Here is a 25,620-nt window from a genome sequence, read left to right on the forward strand (position 1 = left end):
AGATTCAGTGGTGTCTTGTTAGAAGATACCCACTCAATCTTTGTATAAGTCAGCATGCAGCTAAAGGTCGTAGTTGCTGATCTGACTAGAGTCCAGTAAGTGCTTCAGAAAAGGCCAATCAGGGAGCTGGGATTTCAACCCACTTTTGGGTAGAGCTTCAGGAACTGGTACCAGCTGTGGGGGTGGCCATAGCCACTATTGGGCTGCAAGGTCCCTGTCTGGGCAGGAGGAGTGGGAGCACTGAATGCACGGGTCACCATAAGCTAAAGATAGTCCCCTAGGCTTGGCCAGGCTAGCAAGCATCATGTGACTGCTACCTAGCACCCCACTCCTCCAGCCCCCCCCCCCCAGGCCTGTGGACTCATGCACAATATCTACTGCAAGGTGGATGTTGGCCTGCAACTTCGTTTCTTCAGGGCTTCAAGATGATCTGACCTTCCTCCTCCCCGGAGTCCCTCCTGTGTTTTATCTGCAGACCTGGGGGCTGGGCAGGAGGGGTAGGCTAGAGGAAGGCCTATAAAATGGCAGTCCAGGCCACAGAGAGCCCATGCAAGGTATGGAGGCTAACCAGTCTTTTTACCCTGTAGAGAAGCCTCCTGTTGGGGAGTTGCTGGAGTTTGTAGGAATGGGACAAAGACAGACTTGTCTATCTCTAGATTCTGACTCTTGACTCTGCCTAGGCTGGCCTGGGAGTGAGAGGCATAAGTGGGTCACCTCCCTCCCTGTGGCTTCACTGCCTTCCATAGTCAGGGCTCTGAGCTGGGGTGAGGCAGGACCCTGTGCTCTGGTCCAAGGTTTGACTGAGGAACCTTCCTGGGGCAAAGTCTGGTGGAGGACCTGGCGGGGAGTGGCGGGGGAGGCTAGCAGATGATCAGGTCACTGGCACTCAAGGCCCCTAGCTTATTTCCCACTTTTTCCTGGTGGTTAGTCATGGCCTTTAATATCAGAATACACACTCTGGGTCGTTCTGTGGCTTGCTGACTCCGACCTTGGCCAGCACTTCTAAGCATATATCTTGATTTTCTTGTTTATAGGACCAAGGAAAGGAATGAATTCATCTTTATCTTAAAGATTTTGAGACCCAGCTGGGCATACGCCTTTATTCCCAGCCAGCACTCAGGAGGCAGAGGCAGGCAGATCTTTGTGAGTTTGAGGCCAGCCTGGTCTGCAGAGTGAGTTCTAGGGCAGCCAGAGTTGTTACACAGAGAAACCCTGTCTCAAAAAAAAAAAAAAAAAAAAAAAAAAAAGTGAGACCCATGTCATGTTTAACTGTAGCTACGATTGTTAGCACCTCACACCTTGCTTGGGATGAGGGTTTTGGTTTTTTTTATTGAGTTTTCTCATACCTGCAGAGCCCTATCTGGATTTTATTGCATGCATCTGAGGAAGCTGCTGTTACGGGGGTGGTCAGCAGTGCTCTCAACCATGCATCTGATAGAATTGGTGCCTGGCTTGGGCCCAGGGCCTCTGAGAGCCAGTAATATCTAGGCTGCTTGTTTCTCTTTTCTCCAAGGTGGCTCAAGAGTAAAGGCCAAAAATTGGAACCAGGACCTCTCTGAGTAGTCTGCTGGGGCCAGGCCCTGAACTAGGTAGACTCTGTGCTTGCTGCTGTGAGAATAGCTTGGTCCTTGTACTCATCAGGAAGCCTGTTACCTGGAGAGGCCATTAGGTAACGGGGTAGTTAACATGTACTGTGTCTGAGAGTGCCTAGTAGAGGATCTTGGCTTTACCCAGGCTCTGGGGGCATCTCTCAAAAGGACATTGGCTTTGGCCTGGTGGGAAAGCCAGGGGTAGGGATGGGATAGCTGGCTGGTTTGTGAATCTCAGGCAGCCAAGTCCAGCGGTTAGGCTAAACTCACCCTGTTAGACAGTGATCTGTAGGATATAATAACGAGCACCAGGAAATCTAGGACCTCCTGTTCTGGTCCCACTTTGGCCACCCACTCCTTCCTGTAGACTTACCAACTAGCCCGTCCCATCCCACCATCCGTACTGGCCCATGGTTTCAATCCAGTATTTCTTCCCCTACTCAGTTTTTATGCCATGACCTCACAGAGTTGGATCACTACATACCTTCTCTACCAAAAACCTTAATTATTTTCCATGTGGTTGAACCAAGTCCTCAATGCAACTCAGGTATACCCTGTGGGTAGCCTTTGTTACAAAATGTTAGCAGCCTTAGGTCTCTCTAGTATTGGACAATACAGAAACTATTTGGTAGCCTTTGTACCAGGTTTTTGCTGGGCTGGAGGGATTCCCTGGGGCCTGGACTTTCTTCCTCTTCCTGAGTAAAAAATTGAATTCTGGAAATTCAACTGAAGGAGCCCTAGGCCTTTCCTCCTCTAGCAAAGCCGAGCTTTATGCCAAAGCCGTGTGGGGAAAGGGGCCAGGTTGAGTAGTCAGCAGTACATTTCCCCCATCTTTTCCTGTTTCAGCTGTAGAATTCTGAAGGTTTTCTTTTTTTCCTGGGGGAAACACTCTGGAGCCCAGCTATCTCTTGTCTGGGGTAGTGTGAGGACATTGGTGCCTACTCCCCACAGGTCTCTCTGCCTAGGGGGCAGGCTTGGAGGTCTGATTTGTAATCTGGGGTGGGAATTGAAGCAGACTGTTCTAGAGATCTCCTGGAATGGTGATTCTCCCTTTTGAGAGATATCTTGGTGGCCTTCTTCACTGCTGAGGGTGAAGGTTATTGGTAAATACTAACTTCTCGGGATGGGGGTTCAAATTGTAACACATTTGTTGAGTGCCTTACTGTGTGCTGGGCTTCTGTGTTTTCTTGACTTAAATGTTCCAGTGGGTCCTCTGACAGAAGTATTATCTCACTCCTCACAGAGGAGGTCTAGACTCAAAAGGGCTCATTACGTGGACATAACTGTGCTTCTGGCTTTCCTAGGTGTTTGAGTGGAGGGCGGTACACTGGAAAGTGGAGGCCCACAGACAGAACCTCTGTAATCAGCCCTGCACTGTAAGGACAGGGACTCCTCCCATCTGCCCTGCAGCACCCCCCACTAACCACTTGTCCTTTGTTTCATTCCTTCCTCTGAAATAATGGACTCTTCCCATGCCCTCCACTCAAAAAAACAAACCTTAAAATTGAGTGAAAAGAGTTTGCTATGTAGATAGATAGCTTCAGGAAGAGGCCTAGGTGCCTCCTTTCAAAAGTAGACTATGACTTTCAAAGGAATATTGGTATACTTTTGCTATTGTTCAGGGTTTTTTTTTTAATTTGTTTATGTACTTTCTACTAAATGTTTTAATCTTTATTTTATTTTATTTTTTATTTTATGTATGTGTGTGTTCCCTGCCTGTGGAGACCCAAAGAGGGCATTGGATTTCCTGGGACTGGAGTTAGAGACAGTTTATTTTTTGAGCCTCCATGTGGGTGCTGGAAATTGTACCTGGGTCCTCTGGATGAGCAACTGATGCTCTTAATCACTGAGCCATGTCTTCAGCCCCCTACTTTCTTTCTTTGTGTGTGCATAGTACACATGTGAAGGTCAGTTACAGGAATTCGTTCTCTTCTTCAATCTTAGGGGTCTACTGGGTAGTGGTGTTGACTGTGCACGCCTTTAATCCTAGCAACTCGGAAGGCAGAGGCAGGCAAATCTCTTGAGTTTGAGGCCATCCTGGTTCAGGGCTGTGCAGAGAAACCCTGCCTCCAAAGACATCCCCCCCCAAAAAAAAATCATATGGGTTCTTGGCGGGGGATTGAACTGAGGTGCTAGGTGTGGTAGTGAGCACCTTTACCCACTGAGTCATCTGACTGACCAGCCCCGTGTGTTTCGTGTTTAACACACACACACACACACACACCCTTCTCTAGAGTTGACTCAATACTTGATTTCTCCTCTTCATGTACCCTGTAGCTTCTAATTGAGGAGGAAGCTGTTCTAGGACCTGGGCTTACCATGTCAATGTTACACTAACCCCCCTTCTCTGTTCCCAGACTGTGGTAACTAGTTGGGAAAAATAGAAAAGAGCCCTACATTACAGTAAGAAGGGGCCTTCTTCTACTGCCAGTGACTGTCTGGGAACCCATGGGTTTCCTCATAGGCTGATCTGGCCCTTAGCTGGTTCTAGGAGAATCCTTCCCCTTGTTCCCTGTCTGCAAACAGTGGGGTTAGATCTGCCTTATATAGCTGTCTTGTTGTGTAAGTGACAGTGGTGTGTTCCGAGCTTAGCTTGGGTTGGTGGTGGCAGGTGCAGGTTTTAGAAGACAGAGATAGGAGGGCTGACTTGGCTTGGTGCAGGATGACACGGGGGTCAGTGTCAGCATCAGCACAAAAGATTTGTTTTTCATTGGAAATGATTTTAGTTGTCAAGTCCTGCTGGACCAGTGTTTTGTCTGTCTCTACCCCTCACCCCCCCCCCCACACGTGTAGTGCATGTGTGCATGCCTGTGTGCTTTCTACAGTGGGTGACTGGGATGGGACCCAAAGGATGATGCATGTATGATTGAGGTCGTGCAGAAGCCTAGTTCTCTCTTCCAGCTCTTGAAGAGCACTGGTGGCAGCTCATCAGAACATTGCTGGATTTCCCGGGGTCCCATGTGGTTTCCCCTCCCAACTCTGGGACTTGTTGGAGGCAGTCTGAGGCTCTAGCAAGGAGCAGGGGAAAATGGGACACTGTAGATCCTCTTGGTGAGCCCTCTGGGGATGGAACCTTCTAACAAACTCCACATAGGACTGATTTAAGACTGTTCTGTGTGACCCAGGAAAGTGTGAGGCCGCTTTAACCTTCCCTGTCCCTCAGGTGATACTTATAGGAATGAGCAGGCTCCTTGAGGCTTTCTCTCTGTACTGGAGGCAGAACTTGCAGTCCATGGCTGTGCTCAGCTGAGATCTTAGGGTGATCCCAGCAGTACTGCTCAGTGTTGAGAGTTTTTTATAAGCAATAAGCTGGGCAGTGGGACACACATCTAGAATTTCAGCACTTGGCCGGCTGGGACAGGAGGATTGCTGGAACTTTGAGGCTGTTTTGGGTTACATAGCAAGACCTTTCCTTAAAAAAAAAAAAAAAAAGAAAAAAAAAAAAAGAAAGAACTCTAAGGGTTTTATTGCATTTATTTGCTTGCACGAATGGGAGCTCCATGGCATGCCTGTGGAAATCAGAAGACAGCTTGTTGGAGTTAGTGTGTTCCGTTTTCTGGCAACATGCATTTTTTTTTTTGTTTGTTTGTTTATCGAGACAGGGTTTCTCTGTGTACCTTTGGAGCCTGTCGTGGAACTAGCTCTGTAGCCCAGGCTGGCCTCTAACTCACAGAGATCTGCCTGCATCTGCCTCCCGAGTGCCCCACCACTGCCCTATTGATGTGCTTTTATTTACCCAGACCAAGACATTTAAAAAGACCAGTGTCTGGAGAACTTTTGCCCTCTTTACAGATACATCTTCAGTCTACCTCACTCCCAGTCTTTATGTACTTGCTGGTAGGTAAACTTTGTCATTAGCCCTGGGGCCTGCTTTCCTGCTAGCATGCGCCAATGCTGTGAGCACATGAAGAAATTACTCCAGTTAGAGGTCAGGTGGGCACTAGCCTGGCTCTGGGCTGAAGCAGGTGAAGACCTTTTTGTTTTTTGTAACAGGGTCACTATGTACCCTTGGCTATCCTGGAACTTGCTATCTAGACTAGGCTGGCCTTACTTAAAGTCCCAGAGATTCTCCCCTGTCTCTCTCTCAGGTGCAGGCATTAAAGGCATATGCCACCAAATTCAGCACAGGTGAAGATCTTTAGACTAGTCTCAGAACTAATGGATGGTGGGTAGCTTATCTGGGTCAACCTGGGGTCACAGGACAGTGGTTTTGTTACAACTGAGATTTTCTAGTATTCTGTTTCTCAGTGCTGGAGGGTAAGGGTACTGGGGGCTGGACTCTACAACCCCAGCTATTGGAAGGTGTCTATCCACCATTAGGGGCAGTGGCTCCAGTAATGGGCTGGAAGCCAGGAGTACATTGACCTCACAGTTAGGAACTGGGCAAGGACACTTTCTGCTCATTAAAGGACATGGTCTGATGAAGAACCTTCTTGTGAGGCCAGCTGGGCAGATTTCTGTACTTGGAGGCTGGGACAGTTCCTGACCTGGCATGACAGGGGAGGGAAGCAAGAGCCAAGTGGATAAGCTCTAAAGGAGGGAGAGACAGACACCTTTGGTTTTCAGAACTGTGTTGGGAAAGTATGTGCATGTAGACAGGAGCAAACTAACCAGAGCCACTTCCTTAGAAAAGAAAGACATTGCACATTGTGTTCTTTAAAAGCCATCTTCGGGCTGGAGAGATGGCTCAGAGGTTAAGAGCACTGCTTGCTCTTCCAAAGGTCCTGAGTTCAATTTCCAGCAACCACATGGTGGCTCACAACCATCTGTAATGAGATCTGGCGCCCTCTTCTGGCCTGCAGGGATATGTGCAGACAGAACACTGTATACATAATAAATAAATAAAATCTTTAAAAAAAAAAAAAAGCCATCTTCGGCTGGGCGGTGGTGGCGCACGCCTTTAATCCCAGCATTTGGGAGGCAGAGCCAGGCGGATCTCTGTGAGTTCGAGGCCAGCCTGGGCTACCAAGTGAGTCCCAGGAAAGGCGCAAAACTACACAGAGAAACCCTGTCTTGAAAAACCAAAAAAAAAAAAAGGCCATCTTCATCTTTGTAGATATACCCTTCATTCCTAACACACATCTTTCCAGAGTTTGCCTGCCCTGTGGGTGTGTGGATGTGTGAATGAATGTACACATCCTCATCTGTTCTATAGGAAACATTATTTTGTGACTATCTTTTTTCATTGTGTCCATCTCCACATAATTTGAGACCATGATATTTTAATGACTGTGGTGAAAGTAGATAGACTTAATTGGTGATTTCAGTACTGTTGGAGCTGAAATTGTGCATAGCTCTTATCTCACATTATTGGGGTTAAATTTAAAAGATGGAACTGGATAAACATGGTGGTGTGCTTGGGAGGCAGAGGCAGGGGGAATCTCTATGAGTTCAGCCTGGTCTACGTGGTGAGTTCCAAAACAGACACTTGTGAGATGCTGTCCAAACAGATGGAACTGTGGAGTCAAATTGGCATATATGCTTTCTTTAGGGACAGAGAAGCTGGTTCTTGCCTCAACTATAGTCAGTGAGGACAGAACAGGCCTTGGTATGGTCCTGGACTTGTCCACTTATGTCAGTTTCCCTTTCTCTGCTCATGCAGAAATTTATAGAGAATTCCATTTCTTTCCCTTACAGATTTTGTCATAGGTTTGGAAGCTGAGTTACAGTGCATACTTGGGCATGGGCTTCCTTCCTGAGCCTCAGCTGGCATTTCATAAGAAATACATACTTGGACTCTAAGGGCTTCCTCACCTCAGAGTTAGACTCCTGGGGGCAGGGCTGTCAGCACATGTTCTTGCCCTCTCTTAGTGGCTCCTCTGGGAACCGGCAGGTGCATGGTGGGATGGGTATGGTGGACACAGGCTCTAAACAGCTGTTTTCTCTCTCCTTATTCCCATAGAACCTTCTGCTCCAGCCAAGGTGGTGAGGGCAGCTGCTCCTAAACAGCGCAAGGGCAGCAAGGTAAGAAGCAAAGAGAGTGACTCCAGTGGGTGATTCCTCTTCTTGTTCTAGTAAGCACTTCTGGTCCCTCTCTGGAGAGCGTGGAAGCCCTTTCTGGGTGCTCATGCATGTCTTGAGTTTACAAACTGAAGTGGTCCAACTCTCTCAGAGAAACCAGAGCTTGGGTGTGGGACAAAATGACCAAGGTAGGGTAACCCTGGGGCCTTCATAGACTATGTCTTGCAGGTTGGTGACTTTGGAGATGCAATCAATTGGCCTACACCTGGAGAGATAGCCCACAAGAGTGTGCAGGTGAGTGTGGGAAGGGGTTGACAGGTTCAGATACTGTCTTTATAAACTCAATTGACTTTTGCCCAAGAGCCATAAGCCTCACCGTTTTTGAGTTTTGAAGATGAATAGTTGGCAGGGCACTGTAGTATATTTCTGTAGTCCCAGCTACTCAAAAGGATGACTGCTCACACACACACACACACACACACACACACACACACACACACACACACACCCACCCACCCCCCACACCCTTCTTCTGATCTGAACAAACAAATGGAGACTAGTTCTCTAAGGTGGGCAGCAAGCAATAAAATAATTAAGAGATTACCTTCATGTGAGCCTAGTCTCAGGATCTGCCAGGCTCTGTTCATTTCCTCTCTGCCTTCCAGTGATCTGACCCCAGAAGTTAGTAGTTCTTGATGGTCCAGTAGATTAGGAGACAGCTGTGTTGTAGTTTTCCAAAGCCCATGTTTCTCCATTACTGTGCCAGGATTTTCTGAGTGATTGAGGAGAGATATCAGGTCAAGCACTGGTTCCAGATTAGCTCCCCTAGACCCTAACAGAAGAGACTCTTGGTCAGTTCTGTTCTTCTCAGTACTTGTGTTCTGAGCTAGTGACCACCTCAGAGGGTCATACCCTTACTGTAAAGGTGGTACAGACAAGCCGGGGTCAGCATCTCGTCCACCTTCACATTTGGGTAGGCTAGAGAAATGAACTGTTCCTCCTGCTTCATGGCACGTGTGGCCATGTCTTGTAGTGTGTAGCCTACCCTAACACATTCCCAGTGACCAGGTGTGTCCCTCCTCCATCCAGCCCAAGAGGCTCTAGTATGCACTCTCTCCCTTGCCTACTGCAGCCACAGTCCCACAAGCCTCAGCCTGCCCGTAAGCTGCCACCCAAGAAGGACATGAAGGAGCAGGAGAAAGGAGATGGAGGTGATAGTAAGGAGAGCCCGAAAACAAAGTCAGATGAATCAGGGGAGGAAAAGAATGGGGATGAAGACTGCCAGCGAGGCGGGCAGAAGAAGAAAGGTGAGTGCACCTGCTTGTCCAGGACCTGGGAGGTATGCTTGCAGAACTTGTAAATGACATAAGTCTGATGGCCAGAAGGTGACTCACTGCTTGGAATAGCTGTGTTTTAAGGCTTAGTACATCTACTCTCAAACGGACTTTTACATTGCTCTGAGTTTCTAAAATCCACCGAAATGATGCAGGCTTTTCTCATTAACCCCCAAGCCAGGCATGAGGTGGCCAATCTGACTCATTCTCACTTCAGCAGCATCCTCTCTCCATCCTGTTTCCTGTTCACTCCACCTAAACGGATCACTTCTTACAGGCAGTGATGTGGCCCGGGTGTGAAGGGAGCCTGGAAAGTTAGGTGTCCTGCTCCAGAAAGTGATTCTTACACTGAGAGCCACTGACCTCCTTATTTTAGAGATTTGAGAGAGAGAGAGAGAGAGAGAGAGAGAGAGAGAGAGAGAGAGAGAGAGAGAGAGAGAGACTGAATGAATGAATTTAAAAAGAATGTGCCTATGGCTACCAGATGGATAGTTTTGGGCCAAAATTTTGGGGGAAGGAAAAAAAGCCATGTAGGGAGGGGCCTGCCATGCCTCTCACATGCCCATGCTGTCCCTCAGGGAACAAACACAAGTGGGTTCCGTTGCAAATAGACATGAAGCCTGAAGTACCGAGAGAGAAATTGGCCTCACGTCCCACTCGCCCACAGGAGCCAAGACATACACCTGCTACCCGAGGGGAGATCAAAGGTATGTACTGCTTGCTATGGAGGGTCTGGATGAGGAGGATACTCTCGGGATTTACCTTGTGTTCTTTCTCACCATAGGATCTGAACCTGTCACCTACATGCCTGTATCTGTGGCCCCACCTACCCCAGCCTGGCAACCAGAGACCAAACCAGAGCCTGCCTGGCATGACCAGGATGAGACATCAAGTGTGAAGAGTGATGGGGCCGGTGGGGCTCGGGCTTCCTTCCGTGGCCGTGGACGGGGGCGTGGTCGTGGACGGGGCCGTGGACGGGGTGGCACACGAAGTACGTGAAGCCCCTTTGGGCTCCAGGATGTCCAAGGGAGTGCGGCAGGGGTAGTAGTCGTGAATCTTCCCTCTCTAATGATGCTCATTTCTCCTGTAGCCCACTTTGACTACCAGTTTGGCTACCGAAAATTTGATGGTACAGAGGGACCCCGTACCCCCAAGTACATGAACAATATCACCTACTACTTTGACAATCTCAGCAGCACTGAGATTTACAATGTGGACCAGGAGCTGCTCAAGGACTATATCAAGCGCCAGATGTGAGTATGAAGACTCTTCTGGTCTGTGCTAGAATGGGGCCCAGAACAGGGCCTAGTGAGCGATAGTTGTAGTAGCCCTGTTTAAGCTGTGAAAGATGGCTTTTCTGCTTTCACAGAATACTGTTCATTACAAACTTAAAACCACATTTACCTTAAGAAAAGTAGAGACTCCCATTAACAGGTGAGCAGCCTGGTTCCCTTCTGTACTCCGAGAGTTACAAAGCAGCCCATCAGCAGCATGGTGGATGCTGGCAAGCATGTCCTTGAGCTGTCACTGTTGCCAGGCTCTTGCCAAGTTATTGCAGGCTCTTCTTATCCCACCCTATAACTTCTGCATACTGGAGTCCTATGAGCTAGGTCTCCTTTCCCTGTTTTATAGGGGAGCAGGCAGGCCAGTAACTCCTCCAAAATCACAGTAAGCAACAAAGCACAGGATTAAAGCTCTTTCTGTCTAAATACTTTGCCCTTACTCATTCTAATATGCTGGCTCACAGAACAGAGGAGAACCCATACAAGGAAGTAGGCAGTGTAGTGTTAGTGTTTTGGGAACAGAACAGTGTTGGAACTGAGTTTCAAAGGAGGATTAGTTTGTTGGGCTCACCTATGATAGCTGAAAGGTAGAAAGGGTGACTTTGACTCAAAGTAGCAGGACATCATTTTCAGTCCCACACCAGTGGTTCTCAACCTTTCTCATGCTATGACCCTTTACTATAGTTCTTCATGTTATGGTGACCCCCAACCATAAAATTATTTTGCTACTGTTATGAACCATAATGTAAAATATCTGTTTTCTGATGGTCTTGTGAAAGGGTCGGGTTGTTTGACCCCCAAAGGGGTTGTGACCCACAGGTTGAGAGCCTCTGCTTTAAGCAGTATGGTGGGAGAGGAAGCGAGGCGGCCAGAGATATGAGATTGCCGGGGTGGATAGGAAGCAGGGAAGGCTCATAGCCCTTCAGTGATGCCTTTTTTCCCCACTTAGTGAATACTACTTCAGCGTGGACAATTTAGAGCGAGACTTCTTCCTGAGACGGAAAATGGATGCTGATGGGTTCCTTCCCATCACCCTTATTGCTTCCTTTCACCGTGTACAGGCCCTAACCACTGACATCTCACTCATCTTTGCGGTATGTCTTCTCCCAGGGGTTAGGGTGGGAAAGTAAGGTTGTCCCTGTGGGTCCTGAGGTGATGGAAGAAGCCCCACTAACTGCATCTACTGAGACCCAAGGGGCCCCCATAGGACAGTGAGCATTCACCAGCTACAGCACAAGTCAACCATACCTGGTCTTGCTTGTGTACCCCTTATCTGCTTTCACTTACCTTGTAATCTTCTAGAAAATCTAGCATTTCAATAGCCACACTATCACTATCACACCTACAAATATTAAGTTATTTAATATTGCCTGATGCCTTGTTTCAGATTCTCCCCGGTTGGTGCCAAACATTGTTAAAAATGGTTTGTAAAGATCAGAGTCCAGATCAGATCTGTGTGTTGACTTGTACCTCCTTCGACCCTTTGTTTTTCCCTTGCTATTTACTTGTTGGGTAAATTAGGCCATATCTCCTATGCAGGATTGATGTCCCATGGGACAGAGGCATCATCTCACATACTCATCTGTAGTCTGTTCTAGAGGCATGGTGAGAATTGGGGCTTTATAAATGGCTAGTGTCTTCTTTTGGATGGCATGTTAGCAGTCTGTCTTCTGAGATAGAAACTGCTGGGTTATTGCAGAGACAATGTCCTTAGGGGTTGCAAATGGCGGTACTCTAATCCTTTTAGTCAACCTTTACTTAACTAGTTTGAGGAGACACTTGCTTGTCAGTTGTTTACTTACCAAGGGTAGAACAGGAAGGACAGATCTAGGAGCTTGATCCTCTTTACCCTGTAAACAGTTTCTGGAACTTGGAGTTGGTTCCCCATATCCTTCAAAGGTAACTGATAGGATCTCAGGACTTCCTCTTTAGCACTGTATGTTATAAGCAATATGGATTACCCTATATTTTTTTTCTCAGTCCTTTGTTAGATCACACTTTACTATATTTGGTCCATGAGGCCATAGTTCACCCTGTTCCAGGTGGACTGCTTTTGTTGTTGTTGTTGTTTTGGGTTTCTGTTTTTGTTTTCTAAAACAGGGTTTCTCTATGTAACCTCCCTGGCTATTCTGGAATTAATGTTTTTTTAAAAGCACTCCACCTGAAAAAAAACCAAAAAAAAAAAAAAAAAAAAAAAAAAAAAAAAAAAAACAGAAAAACAAACAAAAACCCCCACATTAATTCCTCTTCACAGGAACTGGAGTTTAGACACCACACTTTGAGTCATTGCGTTGATGTTGCTACTTGGTTGTTCGTTGCTTCTAGGTTGAGTAAAGTACAGTATGAGATGATTATTTTCCTTTTTTTTTTTTTTTCAAGATAGGATTTCTCTGTGTAGCCCTGGCTGCCCTGGAACTTACTTTGTAGACCAGGCCTCTGCATCTGCCTTCCAAGTGCTGGGATTAAAGTCATTTTTCCACCAGACCTGGCTATTTTCCTTTTCTTTATTTTTTTTCAAAGATATATATATATATATATATATATATATATATATATATATATATATATATATATATATATATATATAGTATTTTGCCTGCAGGCCAGAAGAGGGCATCAGATCTCATTACAGATGGTTGTGAGCCACCATGTGGTTGCTGGGAATTGAACTCAGGACCTTTGGAAGAATAGTCAGTGCTCTTAACCGCTGAGCCATCTCTCCAGCCCCCATTATTTTCCTTTTAAGACAGAGTCTCACTGTGTAGCCCTGGTTGTCCTGGAACTTGCTATGTAGATCAGACTGGCCTGAAACTCTTAGAAACCCGCCTACCCCTGCCTCCCAAGTGCTGGATTAAAAGTGTATGCCATGGCTGGCTTCCACTTTCTTTAGTTCCATGTCCCAAATTCCCAATTAATTTGTTTTAATTCACAGTATGTACATATTGTTCCTGTAATAATTCATTCATTACCACTGCAGACTGACTTTTGTTTTCTTTTTGGCATTTTACATGATCAGATAAATGTTACTCCAAGTCATGAAAAATACTTTTTTTTGACACTATGCCTTTAACTTAGTGTGTATTAGTTTCTTTTTGCACTCAAGTTTTGAAGGTTATATCAGCCATCATAATTTTCAATTTTTTAAGATTTATTTACTTATTATGTATACAGCATGTATGACTGCAGGCCAGAAGAGGGTACCAGATCTCATTATAGGTGGTTGTGAGCCACCATGTGGTTGCTGGGAATTGAACTCAGGACCTCTGGAAGAGCAGCCAGTGCTCTTAACCTCTGAGCCATCTCTTCAGCCCATCAATTTTTAAAAAATTTTAAGTAGAAAACATTGATTCAAAGTCTACATGGTATATAAGTATTAAAACTGTCATATTTGCCAGGCAGTGGTGGTGCACGCCTTTAATTGCAGCACTCAGGAGGCAGAGGCAGGCCGTGGTGAGTTCCAGGACAGTCAGCACTACACAGAGAAACCCTGTCTGGAAAAACAACAACAAAAAATGAATAAATAAAATAAAAACAAAGGAAATAAATAAAGACAAACATAAAGATTTATGTGCATACAATTGTTGCTAGGGGTCACAGACAAATTCTTTTTTTGTTGTCATTGTTGTTATTGTTTTGTTTGTTTTCATTTTTGAAACAGGGTTTGTCTGTTTAACCCTGGCTGTCCTGGAACTTGCTCAGTAGACCAGGCTGGCCTTGGACTCAGAGAGAGCCACTTGCCTCTGCCTCCCAAGTGCTGGTAAATGGTGATATGTCACAAATATTTTATCACTTCTTTGATTTACTTTATGTATCTGGGAACTAGCTGCAAAGTGGTGTAAAATAGAAGATCCTACCTCCTTTTTTTTTGTTTTTTTGTTTTTTTCTCACAAGACGGGGTTTCCCTGTGTAGCCTTGGCTGTCCTGGAACTCACCACCCCATTCTTATTTAAGCTGCATAGTACACCTCCCATGGTGTTTCATCCATTAAGATAGAATCATGGTGGTTTCTAGTCCCTTGGGAGGGAGAGGAAATGAGGGAGGAGGGGTATGTACGTATGGGTGCTCTGTTTGCATGTATGTCTGTGCATCATGTTTATGTAGTGCCTGCAGAGGCCAGAAGAGGGAAGGTGTTGGATTCTCCTTGGGCCTAGAGTTACAGATGACTGTGAGCTGCCATGCAGGTGCTGTGAATGTAACCCGGATCTTCTTGGAAGAGCAGTTAGTGCTCTTAACTGCTTTTACTGATATACAAACAGCATATGTCTATAACAGATGGCTTTGTATGTTTAGCTTTTTGTCTGGCATAGATTTTAGAAGTAGGGTGGCAGATCCAAAGGTGAATGCAAACTAATTTTGCAAGACACTGCATAACCCTTTGTAGATGTGAATCTTCTGCACTCCCACCCGCAGTATCTCTGTTCTTCTTCCCTTGGCCATAATGACAATGTTACCACATGTTGAGTCTTCCCTTTTTTTTCCCCCTCAAAAGATTTCAAAGAGTTTACATAGAAAATCTCTTAAGCCAGGTGTGGTATTGCACACCTTTAATCCCAGTGCATGAGAGACAGAGGCAGGAGGATCTCTGAGTTTGATGCCACATTGGTATACAAACTGAGTTCCAGGACAGCCAGGGCTACACAGAGAAACCCTGTCACAGAAAAAAGAAAGCAAGAAAGAGAAAAGGCCTAATCTTCACTTTTATATCCAGAGATAACAGCCCATGATAATTTTCCTGTGCCTCTTAACAACAGTTGTATTACATATATCTGTTTTTTTTTTTTTTCCTCAAAATTCAAATAAAGGACTGGTATTTGCCCTGACCTATTCCTGTCTTATGGTTTAAATTGCCAACATGATGGCAGATGCTTTTCCTATTACAGTCACTGTCACTGTGAACAGCCTTTTACCTAAATCTTGGACATATGATCTCCTTTGTGCAAGTGTTCTCTGGATTTCTGGAAGTTGACTTGCAGGCTTGTTGAGTAACAGTCTTCATGTTTGTACTTTTTTTTAATTTATTTACTTATTATGTATACAGTGTTCTATCTGCATGTACCCCTGCAGGCCAGAAGAGGGCATCAGACCTCATTACAGATGGTTGTGAGCCACCTTGTGGTTGCTGGGAATTGAACTCAGGACCTCTGGAAGAGCAGCCAGTGCCCTTAACCTCTGAGCCATCTCTCCAGCCCCCATGTTTGTACTTCTTACGTGCCTGTCAGTCAGGGACAATGTGGCCAGATGTTTACTACTGCTGCTGGCCTGAACCAGGTGCTTAGGGACCTGCTTGTCTCCAGCTCTCTGTTTGCCCCAGGTGGTCCTCTTCATTTCTGTCTCTCCTCCTCTGCAGGCTCTAAAGGACAGCACAGTGGTGGAGATCGTTGAGGAGAAGGTCCGCAGGAGGGAACAACCTGAGAAGTGGCCACTTCCTGGTCCCCCTATAGTGGATTATTCACAAACAGATTTCTCTCAGCTTCTCAACTGCCCAGAGTTTGTTCCCCGCCAGCACTACCAGAAGGAGACTGGTAGGTGCCCCAGTGGTGGCTAGATATCGTCTTAACCTCCAATGTGCAGTCACCTCAGGACTGCCCAGAAAAGACTAGGATGATGAAGCCTGGCTTTTCCTCCCTTCAGAATCAGCACCTGGCTCTCCCCGTGCTGTTACCCCGGTGCCAACCAAGACAGAGGAGGTCAGCAACCTGAAGACTCTTCCCAAGGGCCTGTCTGCCAGCCTCCCAGACCTGGATTCTGAGAGCTGGATTGAAGTGAAGAAAAGGCCTCGGCCCTCCCCAGCACGCCCTAAGGTGGGTGAGGCCTGGCTTAGTCCTGAGGGTCTAAACTGAAAACCTAGGTGGCCCTGGGTCCTAGAAAGAGGAAAGCAGTGTGTGTTGACTCCAGGTAGGATCACTGCCTTCTCTCCAGGCCCATTCATTTCTTCCACTTCTGCAAGCTCAGCTCCCTCTTTGGAGACCTTTGGTTTGGGCCTTGTGAAGTGGCCTCAGAGCTGACCTTGGACTTGTCTTCTCTATAGTTCTGTCCTTCTGTATGTGTTTTGCCACTGTGTCTGGCTCTCCCATTTTCTTTCCCTCTCTGTGTCTGCTCAATCCCAGAATATCTCACTGTTCTTGGCTTCAGCCAAGAGAAGTAGTGTTGAGTAGACAAGTACCTTCCAAGGCCCAGGCAACTGTGCAAGCTCTGGAAAGATGGGACCTAGGGGTAGCCCCATTTCTCCTTCATATCTTGAACCTTAAAGAAGGGAGTTCTGTGGGAAGTGCTTGGCCCACCAGAGAATTGCCTCTTGGATGTATACTGTGTGGGAGACATGCTTCTCCTGGTGTCAGGTACATTCAGTCTGTCACCACTGAAATGTTTCACCTTGCCTTTGGAACGTGCTGTCTTTTCTGCCTAGCCCACTCTGTTCCTTTAGTGGCCTGTTCTAGGAAGCTTTTCCTAACCACACCCAACTCTGGCTGGGCTCAGCATCCTCCTTGTGTGCTTCCTAGGCCTGTTAAGAGCCTTCGTTGAACCATGCTGCAGATGGCTGCTGGTTGCTTTCTCCTGCTTAGCTGTGAAGTTCCTAAGTACAGGGTCTTGTTTTGCTCGGCTAGGCTTTCATACAGAGCTTGGTACTGTTGGGTGGGTGCTCACTCATCGAACCATTGAATATCTGCTATGATTGGGACCCAATGTAAGTACTGAAGGTACTGAAGCAAGGCTGCTTGCCTGAAACTGTCTGCCAAGGTGTTGAGTAGACACATGATGGAAGGTTCAGCTGAACTGTGCTTTGTGCCTGCTTCCAACAGCCAGTATGTGGGCTGTGAAGGTAAACAGAAACAGCTGTATGTGAATGACCGTGTGTAACTGAGTAAAGGTACTGGGCTCCTTTGAGGTGTTTCTTTCTCCATGAAGCTGAGTCCAGAAAGGACACCTGTGATTTACTGGAGTTGCCGGGGTTACAGTTGTGATGTTTTTGAACTGAGAGACTAGAGAGCTTCTTAGACAGCTAGAAAATCTGGTCCAAGGGCCTCATTTGTCATTCCCAGGTCATTCCCCTTTGGTGTCTGTCCCTATTTCAGAAGTCAGAGGAGCCCAGGTTCTCTCACCCAGCTGCTCTGCCTCAGCAGCTTCCCTCCCAGCAGCTGATGTCTAAGGATCAGGATGAGCAAGAAGAACTAGACTTCCTGTTTGACGAGGAGATGGAGCAGATGGATGGGCGGAAGAACACCTTCACTGCCTGGTCCGATGAGGACTCTGATTATGAGATTGATGACCGGGATGTCAACAAGATCCTCATTGTCACTCAAACACCACCTTACATGCGTCGGCACCCTGGGGGGGACCGCACAGGCAACCACACTTCTCGTGCCAAGATGAGTGCTGAGCTGGCCAAGGTCATTAATGATGGGCTCTTCTACTATGAGCAAGACCTATGGACTGAGAAGTTTGAGCCTGAGTATTCACAGATCAAGGTGAGGCTCAAGCATAGCTTGAGGGCCTGGGGTTCTTGTAACATGTGGAGAAGAGGAAGGTTGGCCACATGACTTTGGGCAGGTACCTTCATTATAGCCTTTCGTCTTTGTATATGAGAAGGTGATGGATGATTGATACTAACAGAGGAAATGTGTATGTGTACAATGTAAACAGCATGTGGGTGACTAACTGTACTGTCTAACCATTCATTTTGTTTTTGTTTCTGTTTTGTTTTGTTTTTTGAGACAGGGTTTCATTGTATAACTTTGCGCCTTTCCTGGAACTTGCTTTGGAGAGCAGGCTGGCCTCGAACTCACAGAGTTCCACCTGGCTCTGCCTCCCGAGTGCTGGGATTAAAGGCGTGCACCACTACCGCCCGGCTAACCATTCATTTTGATGTTATACAGTTGGCTAGACCCTTGTGGAAGATAAAATAGAAATTAGACTATTATCTCTAGTCAGACATATATAAAAAAAAGTCTTTTTAGGGATTCTTAGTAGTGGAAAATGGAGAAAAGAGAGACCCTTGTGGAGACATTTCTTGTCAGTTTTTTTGGAGTGGCTATGTTTGGTGCTTGGGGAGCTTGTGAACAAGTAGTAATGTAGAGATGAAAGTGGCTGGCAGTGTCCTCCCAGTTATAGGAAAACTGCGGAAGTGTCAGGGCAGTCTGCAGCACATTCCTTGATAGCTGCTGCCCAACTGTGCAGTGCCTGGGAAGAGGAGCAGGGTCAGCACTGAGATCAGTACCCTAATGCCAAGGTACCTGGCAGGAGGTGGTAAAGACTAGAATCCTGTGTGTGGACAGGGAAGCCCTCCTCACCAGTTTTCTGCTAGTCTTGATTCCTGAGGCAGCCAGAGCATCTTACTGACTAACAGCTTCCCCACCTACCTCACATCTACAGCAAGAAGTCGAGAACTTCAAGAAAGTGAATATGATTAGTCGGGAGCAATTTGACACACTGACCCCTGAGCCCCCTGTGGATCCTAACCAGGAGGTTCCTCCTGGACCACCTCGGTTCCAACAAGGTGAGGGATGGGTACCTGAAGCCCAGTGTGGGTGAGAGGTATTGAGCCCTAGCCAGAGATTTCCCTGCACATTGACCCCATTCTACCTCTACAGTTCCTACTGATGCCCTGGCCAACAAGCTGTTTGGTGCTCCTGAACCCTCCACCATTGCCCGTTCTCTACCAACCACTGTCCCAGAGTCGCCAAACTACCGAAACGCCAGGACTCCACGCACTCCCCGGACCCCTCAGCTCAAAGACTCTAGTCAGACATCCCGGTTTTATCCAGTGGTGAAAGAAGGGCGGACCCTAGATGCCAAGGTAAGGTCCTTCAGCTGGGTGGAGCCCTGCCTGCTCTTCTGCCTTGTCTGAGCCAACAAAGGGCCAGGATCCCCTCAGACAGCATCCTTAGGCTGAGAGCTCACAAAGTAGACTTGAGTATAGGCATGGCCTGCAGAGGCTGAAGGAAGGCAGACCAGATGAGAGGCCTCAGGCACATCTCCCTGCTTTTTCACCTCAACTGTGAGACAATGAGAAAATGTTTTTGTAGGGTTGGGGGTATAGTTCAGTGGTATTGTTCTTGTCTAGTACACAAAGCCTTGGGTTCAACCTCCAGTTGTATCAAAATAAGAAAATGCTTTTGTAAAATGGAATGTACCACTTGTATACTAAGGGCTGCTTGGTAATACATCATAGTAGTAGATGTGTAGATAACAAGTTCTGGTTTCATCTTTACAGATGCCACGAAAAAGGAAGACAAGACACAGCTCGAACCCCCCCTTGGAGAGTCATGTGGGTTGGGTGATGGATTCCCGGGAGCACAGGCCCAGGACTGCTTCTATTAGGTACTGTGGCCAGGGCAGTCAGGCTGCCTGTGGGGCATATAGGGTACATGGCACTCACCTACTGAATCTAAAACCATACAGCCATGTGGGAAAGCCTAGCCCAAGGCCTGAGAATTGGAAGCTTCTTTGTGTTTTGTTCTTTTTCTTTTTAGACAGGGTCTTAACTATGCAGCCCTCACCAGCCTGGAACTTAGTTATGTAGACCAGCTTGGCCTTGAGTTCATAGATCCACCTGCTCACAAGATTCTGCCTCTAGTGCTGAGATTAAAGGCATGAGCTACCATGCCTGACTGTTAGTAGACTGCCACCATACCTGACTATAAAGACATGCTGTCATGACAAGACTGGGTTCCGTCCCCAGCATCACAGTATGACTCAGCCACTCAGTGTAGGGCCCAGACACTTCATTAATTTTTGCCAAATCTATTTTTAAGTAAGGTTTGGGAGTCACCAGTCTGCGTACTTGGCTTCCCAGGGATGCAGACACTAGAAATAGGTAAGGATTTAAGGAAAGTTTCATACTGTGAGTTCCTTTGGCATTGCTAGATCTGTCTGTCACCCCTGGACCAGGGTCCCAAGCCCTGTGAACCCCAATGACCTCTCAGAACTCTCCCAAGGTCACTGCACAGCTGTAGGTGGCTGTAGGTTAAGGCCAGTGCAGAGCAAAACTGTACCCTGGCTGGTAGGTCGGAAGGACGTCTCCTAATCTTAGAGTGGGGCTACATGGGAAATTTGTGACTGGTGATGCCATCGTTCTTGTGGCTTCCATAGCTCCAGTCCTTCCGAAGGAACACCTGCAGTTGGCAGCTATGGCTGTACCCCTCAGTCACTGCCCAAGTTCCAGCATCCTTCCCATGAGTTGCTCAAGGAAAATGGCTTCACACAACATGTCTACCACAAGTATCGGAGGCGCTGCCTTAATGGTAAGTAAGGGCCAGCCTAGTCCCTGGCCATTGCTTAGTGACCCACCCAATGTCCCAGGGTATAAAGGCTAGAGGGAGCAGGGCAGGGCAGGGCAGGCAGCAGTTGACTTTTTCTTGACCTTGGAATAAGAAATGGCATGGCATTGCAGAAAGAAGTACTGAAGTTCCTCGCATTCTGGAAGCTCAGTAGGAGGGTCTTGGGTTGCAGGCCAGCCAGTGGTAAAACTTGTTAGACTTAGGTGAGATGGTTTTTTAAATGCAAGAAGTTAAGAGACTGCAGTGCCCTGAGTGTTCTAACCCTTATCTTCACCCTCAGTATAGGAAATGCCAGGTTTTGCTCATTCTGGCAACATTGCTGGATCAACTGTTGCTGGTGTCCCAGACAAGGCTTTTATGGTTGGGCTGAGACTGAGCAGGGCTTTCTTGGTAAAGATTTGGGTCCGGGTTAGCTCACGGTGCTGTTGAGTGGCTCTGGAACGCAGACAACTTTTCTTTGGAAGAGGTTGTAGGGAGTGAAGAAATTGTAACAAACTTTTGTTACCTGCAAAGCCTGAATGCTTATTCTCTGCCCCCTTGCTCTGGAAGATGGTAGAAGGAGAGGGCCTTGGTAGAGCCTCTGGTCATATGAGATACCTTGAAGGTGTAGGGTTTTGATAGGTTGGCCTGAGGATATGCAGGTCAGTCTGTTACCCCTTTGTGGCTTGGTACTTGCCTCAGTATTTCTTTACTCTGGGAGTGAGAGGTGGGTGAGGGTGTAACATACAATTCATATTGTGTGTACAATACAGAATTTGAACAGTGTTGTTAGTCTTTGGAGGAAGTTGGAGTTTTCAGTTGTGGTGACACTAAATTATGTCCCTCCCCGTCTTAGTAACCTTTCTATTATTGTGATGAGACACTGTGACCAAAGTGACTTATAGAAAGAAGAGTTTAGGCCGAGTGGTGGTGGCGCCCGCCTTTATCCCAGCACTCAGGAGGCAGAGCCAGGCAGATCTCTGTGAGTTCGAGGCCAGCCTGATCTACAGAGCGAGCTCCAGGACGGGCACCAAAACTACACAGAGAAACCCTGTCTTGAAAAAAACAACAAAAAAGTTTATTGGAGGTTTATAGTTTCAGAAGTTGAATCCATGACCATCATGCCAGGAAGCACAGGAGTAGGCAGGCAGGTATTGTGCTGAGGGCTTACATCCTTATCAGCAGGTGGAAGGCAGAAAGCGAGCAAGAAGTAACTGAGACTGGTAGGGGCTTTCAAAACATCAAAGTCCATCCACAGTGACACCCCTCCTCTAACCAGGTCACACTTCCTAGTCCTTCCCACACAGTCCACCAGCTAGGGACCAAGTATTCAAACATGTGAGCTTATAGGGGTCATTCTCATTCAAACAGCCAGAGTCCCTAACCTGAGCATGGGCCTCTGTTTTCTCCACATGCTCCCAGACCTCCTCCTTACATAAGAAGGTGTAAGGTGGCACCTCTTAAGTCCTCTTAAGTTCTTGATGCTCATGATTGTTCAGATCCTCTTTATCTGGCTTACTGTCACATCACTCTATGGTAGGAGTTTGGGGTTTTGGGTTTTTTTGTTTTGTTTGTTTTTTCTTTTCAAATATATTTTGAGTTAGAATCCACCTGTTTTTGAGGCAGGGTCTCACTTGAACCTGGAGCTCATAGATTTGACTATCCTGGCTGCCTGGTAAGCTCCAGGGATCTGCCTGTGCATGTGGTTCAGGTTAGCCTTTGACTTTCTGTTAGTCAAGTCTGACTTTAAACTGCTGCCTCCATCTCCCAGATGCTGTATTTTATGTATATGTGTATTTCACACACATCTATGTCTGTGTACCATGTGCATGCCTGGTGCCCTTGGAGGCCAGAAGAAGGTGTTGAATCTCTTGGAACTAGAGTTAGAGATGTTGCTAGCCACCTTGTTGGTGCTGGGAACCAGACCTAGGTCCTCAGCAAGAGCAGCTAATGCTTTTAACTGCTGAGCCATCTCTTGTTTGTGTGTACTTTTATGTTAACATGCTATACTTGTTAATATAGTTAATTTGTTGAAAAGTGAGTTGCTTGTACTTTAGGCCTTGTTCTGCCTCTTCCTCAAAGTCAGTGGTTCTCAACCTGTGGTTCTTGGCCCTTTTGGGAGACGGGGAGGGGGGGGTCCACATACCAAATATTTTCATTACGATTCATAACAGCAGCAAAATTAGTTATGAAGTAGCAATGAAACCATTTTATGATTGGTGGTCACCACAACATGAGGAACTGTATTAAAGGGTCGCAGCCTTAGGAAGGTTGAGAACCATTGCTCTTAAGTGATAGCAGGTTGAGATTCAGTTAGACAGATGGCCAGGTCAGAGGCCAGTGCTGCCTAGCAGCAAGGCCTGCAGAGTAGTTAGTTCTGAGTGAACAAAGGGCAGTCTGGCCTGACTCTCTCCTCTCCTGTCCTTCCCATCAGAGCGGAAGCGCTTGGGCATTGGCCAGTCTCAGGAGATGAACACCCTTTTCCGCTTTTGGTCCTTTTTCCTCCGAGATCACTTCAATAAAAAGATGTATGAGGAGTTCAAGCAGTTGGCACTGGAGGACGCCAAAGAAGGCTACAGGTGAGTGGGCCAGGGACTCTGTATGGCACTTGGAGACTGGTAGGGCCCCAGTGAGTCAGCTGCCAGAGCTGAAATTGGAAATTTAAAGATGAGCAAGGTATTCACACACTCCAGTTTCAGAGCTTAAAAGGTTATGTGGTTTGTGCGCACAGTCTCCTTTCTTTACCGCTTTGCTCCCTGCTCTGCTCAGTTCTGCCTTTATGTCACAAGCAATCTACCTGTGGGAGGCCAGGGGTGCTTAGCACGTAGGGTAGGCTCTTGACTCCTGCCCAAAAGCAAAGGGGTCGTCCTCCCAGCACTGGGAAACACAGTGTTGTAAACGTGGTCAGTACCATTCACTGTATTTCTTTTCTTTTTTCTTCCCCCAAGACAGTTTCTCTATGTAGCCCTGGCTGTCTTAAAACTCACTATGTAGACCTCAAACTTGGAGATCCCCCTGCCTCTGCCTCCCGAGTACTGAGATTAAAGGCATGTGCCACCCCTACCCCATTCAGTGAATTTCAGTGGGAACTTTTAACAGCCTAAGCCCATTGTAACAGTTCTAGAGTTTTTCTAAACCACTTCTCTGTTCTTAGAGGTTTGTGTTTTGTTTAATAGTGCTGCTGTTATGTGGGCAGACTTTCTCTATGTCAGTAGCCACTCAGATTTATCATGCATTACAAATGCTCAGCCGATAGCTCAGGCTTGTTTCTAGCTAACTTACATTTTAATTAACCCATATTTCTTATTTACCTTTTGCCACATGGTGGTACCGTCTTTCAACACATTCATCTTGCTTCTCTCTGTGACTGCTCACAACTCCCAAGACTTGGCCCTTCTTTCTCCGAGCATCCTCTGTGTCTTGCTGTCCCGCCTGTACCTCCTGCCTAGCCACTGGCCAGTCAGCTCTTTTATTAAACCAATCAGAAGGCACCTTGGCAAAGACACATCTTCACAGTGTAAAAAAAGATTCTTCCGTAACAGCTGTGAACAGTTTTATGTGCCTGTAACTTAGGAATCTGTATTTTCCTTGATATCACATTCCTAGTGGTGAACTTTCTGACTAAGGTAAATGAACAAACCTGCTGATTGGTGTGGGTCAGAGAGCTGGCACAGGGATAGGCACCTTTTTCTGTGAACAGATAGACAGGAAATCATTTTGGCTTCATGGGCTGTACGGTCTGTCAGGGCTACAGCAATAGTTAGACACAGAGAGCAAGCAGGTCAGTGTGAGTGCAGGGTGTGGTAGGCAGAATCAGCTGAGCCCTGGCAGAATGAACACTGGCTCTTCAGGGCTTGTGTTAGTGCTGCTGGAGGTTTTTCTGTGGGCCTGCCATGTTTCCGGTGTAGGATAGTTCACTGTCATAACGGTTCCAGAGTTCCTTTGCTAGGCCAGCAAAGTGTGTGTGTGTGTGTGTGTGTGTGTGTGTGTGTGTGTGTGTGTGTGTGTGTGTCCCTGTCCGTGTATCCGTCCGTCCGTCCGTCCTTCCCAGTCCCATGTTCTAGTGGGCATTGGGTCAAGCTCACCAGCTTCTGTCCTCCACAGATACGGTTTGGAGTGCCTTTTTCGATATTATAGTTATGGTCTGGAGAAGAAGTTCCGACTGGATATATTCAAGGATTTCCAGGAGGAGACTGTGAAGGACTATGAGGCTGGTAAGAGTCTGTCAGAGCTGCAGAAGCCCTCCTGGGCCTTGTTGTATTAGGCCCACCTCTCTCTCTTCATCTCAGCCCAGGTTCCCAACCTCTCCTCTTGTTTACAGGCCAGCTGTATGGATTAGAGAAGTTCTGGGCCTTCTTGAAATATTCCAAAGCCAAAAATTTGGACATTGACCCCAAACTGCAAGAATACCTCGGCAAATTCCGACGTCTAGAAGACTTCCGAGTGGACGTGAGTGAAAGCCTCTCTTCTGACTCCTAATTGTCCTGTAAAGAGCAGCGTCCCTCATCCTATATGTGAAGTGATGGTGAGAGTGGACAGCGGTGCTCACTAGAGTTGTGGGTTCCCAGCCTCCCTCCTGCTGTCCTGCTCACCCACTTGCCCAGGCCCACTGCTCCTAGTTTGTGTCAGGATCAGGACCAACTGCCTGATAAACGTACTTGTTCCTTCCGGAAAAGATCCGAAACTTGCAAATTAATGTCCGGTTCTCCATTGTCTGAAATAGTGTCTGGACAGTGACATCCTGTGGTGAGTCTAGGTATTGCTTCCGAGTGTATCAAAGGCTGCCTTTAAAGTCAGCTTAATTGACTCATCATGGTGTCTGTGCTAAGATAGTCTATGGTGCTAGCAGTGTACCTCAGTGGTGAGTACATGTTTAACTCATTCAAGGCCCTGTGTTGATGACCATCACCAAAGAAGACAGAAAAGGCTTTAACCAAAAAGTTTATGATGTAGCGATCTTTGTTGTCCTCTTGAGAACTTTTAGCAGAAAGTGGTAGGTGTAAGTAAGTAGCAGCAGTGGTCCTCAGTTATTTTAAAACTGATACTGCTTGCAGTGCCCAGACTGGTGAGCCAACTGTTCTGGCCACTCTGAACCTCTAGAATTATCATCAGTGTACAGATGTGTAAATTGGGTTTGTTTACACATCCTCTTGGGGAGGAGAGTGTGTGCAGAGAACCTATAGGTAGCTGGGTAGAC

General features: G+C 46.9%; 1 protein-coding gene across 4 annotated transcripts in view; it reads left to right on the forward strand.

The window, feature by feature from the left end:
• Larp1 (La ribonucleoprotein 1, translational regulator) overlaps nucleotides 1-25,620 on the forward strand; it is a 54,819-nt gene that overhangs the window by 25,249 nt on the left and 3,950 nt on the right. For 3 of the 4 annotated variants that reach the window (XM_059270605.1, XM_059270607.1, XM_059270608.1), the window contains exons 2-18: nucleotides 7,492-7,553; nucleotides 7,779-7,844; nucleotides 8,683-8,857; nucleotides 9,463-9,591; nucleotides 9,669-9,875; nucleotides 9,975-10,137; nucleotides 11,117-11,261; nucleotides 15,515-15,689; nucleotides 15,799-15,968; nucleotides 17,208-17,633; nucleotides 18,538-18,661; nucleotides 18,756-18,961; nucleotides 19,379-19,485; nucleotides 20,257-20,408; nucleotides 22,858-23,002; nucleotides 24,528-24,637; nucleotides 24,745-24,872. In XM_059270605.1, the coding sequence (XP_059126588.1) occupies nucleotides 7,492-7,553; nucleotides 7,779-7,844; nucleotides 8,683-8,857; nucleotides 9,463-9,591; nucleotides 9,669-9,875; nucleotides 9,975-10,137; nucleotides 11,117-11,261; nucleotides 15,515-15,689; nucleotides 15,799-15,968; nucleotides 17,208-17,633; nucleotides 18,538-18,661; nucleotides 18,756-18,961; nucleotides 19,379-19,485; nucleotides 20,257-20,408; nucleotides 22,858-23,002; nucleotides 24,528-24,637; nucleotides 24,745-24,872 (2,690 nt within the window). The remainder of the gene's footprint in view (nucleotides 1-7,491; nucleotides 7,554-7,778; nucleotides 7,845-8,682; nucleotides 8,858-9,462; nucleotides 9,592-9,668; nucleotides 9,876-9,974; nucleotides 10,138-11,116; nucleotides 11,262-15,514; nucleotides 15,690-15,798; nucleotides 15,969-17,207; nucleotides 17,634-18,537; nucleotides 18,662-18,755; nucleotides 18,962-19,378; nucleotides 19,486-20,256; nucleotides 20,409-22,857; nucleotides 23,003-24,527; nucleotides 24,638-24,744; nucleotides 24,873-25,620) is intronic. The other variant, XM_059270606.1, reaches the window with a different exon arrangement.

Source organism: Peromyscus eremicus, chromosome 8a, assembly GCF_949786415.1.
Source record: "Peromyscus eremicus chromosome 8a, PerEre_H2_v1, whole genome shotgun sequence".
Lineage (NCBI taxonomy): Eukaryota > Metazoa > Chordata > Mammalia > Rodentia > Cricetidae > Peromyscus > Peromyscus eremicus.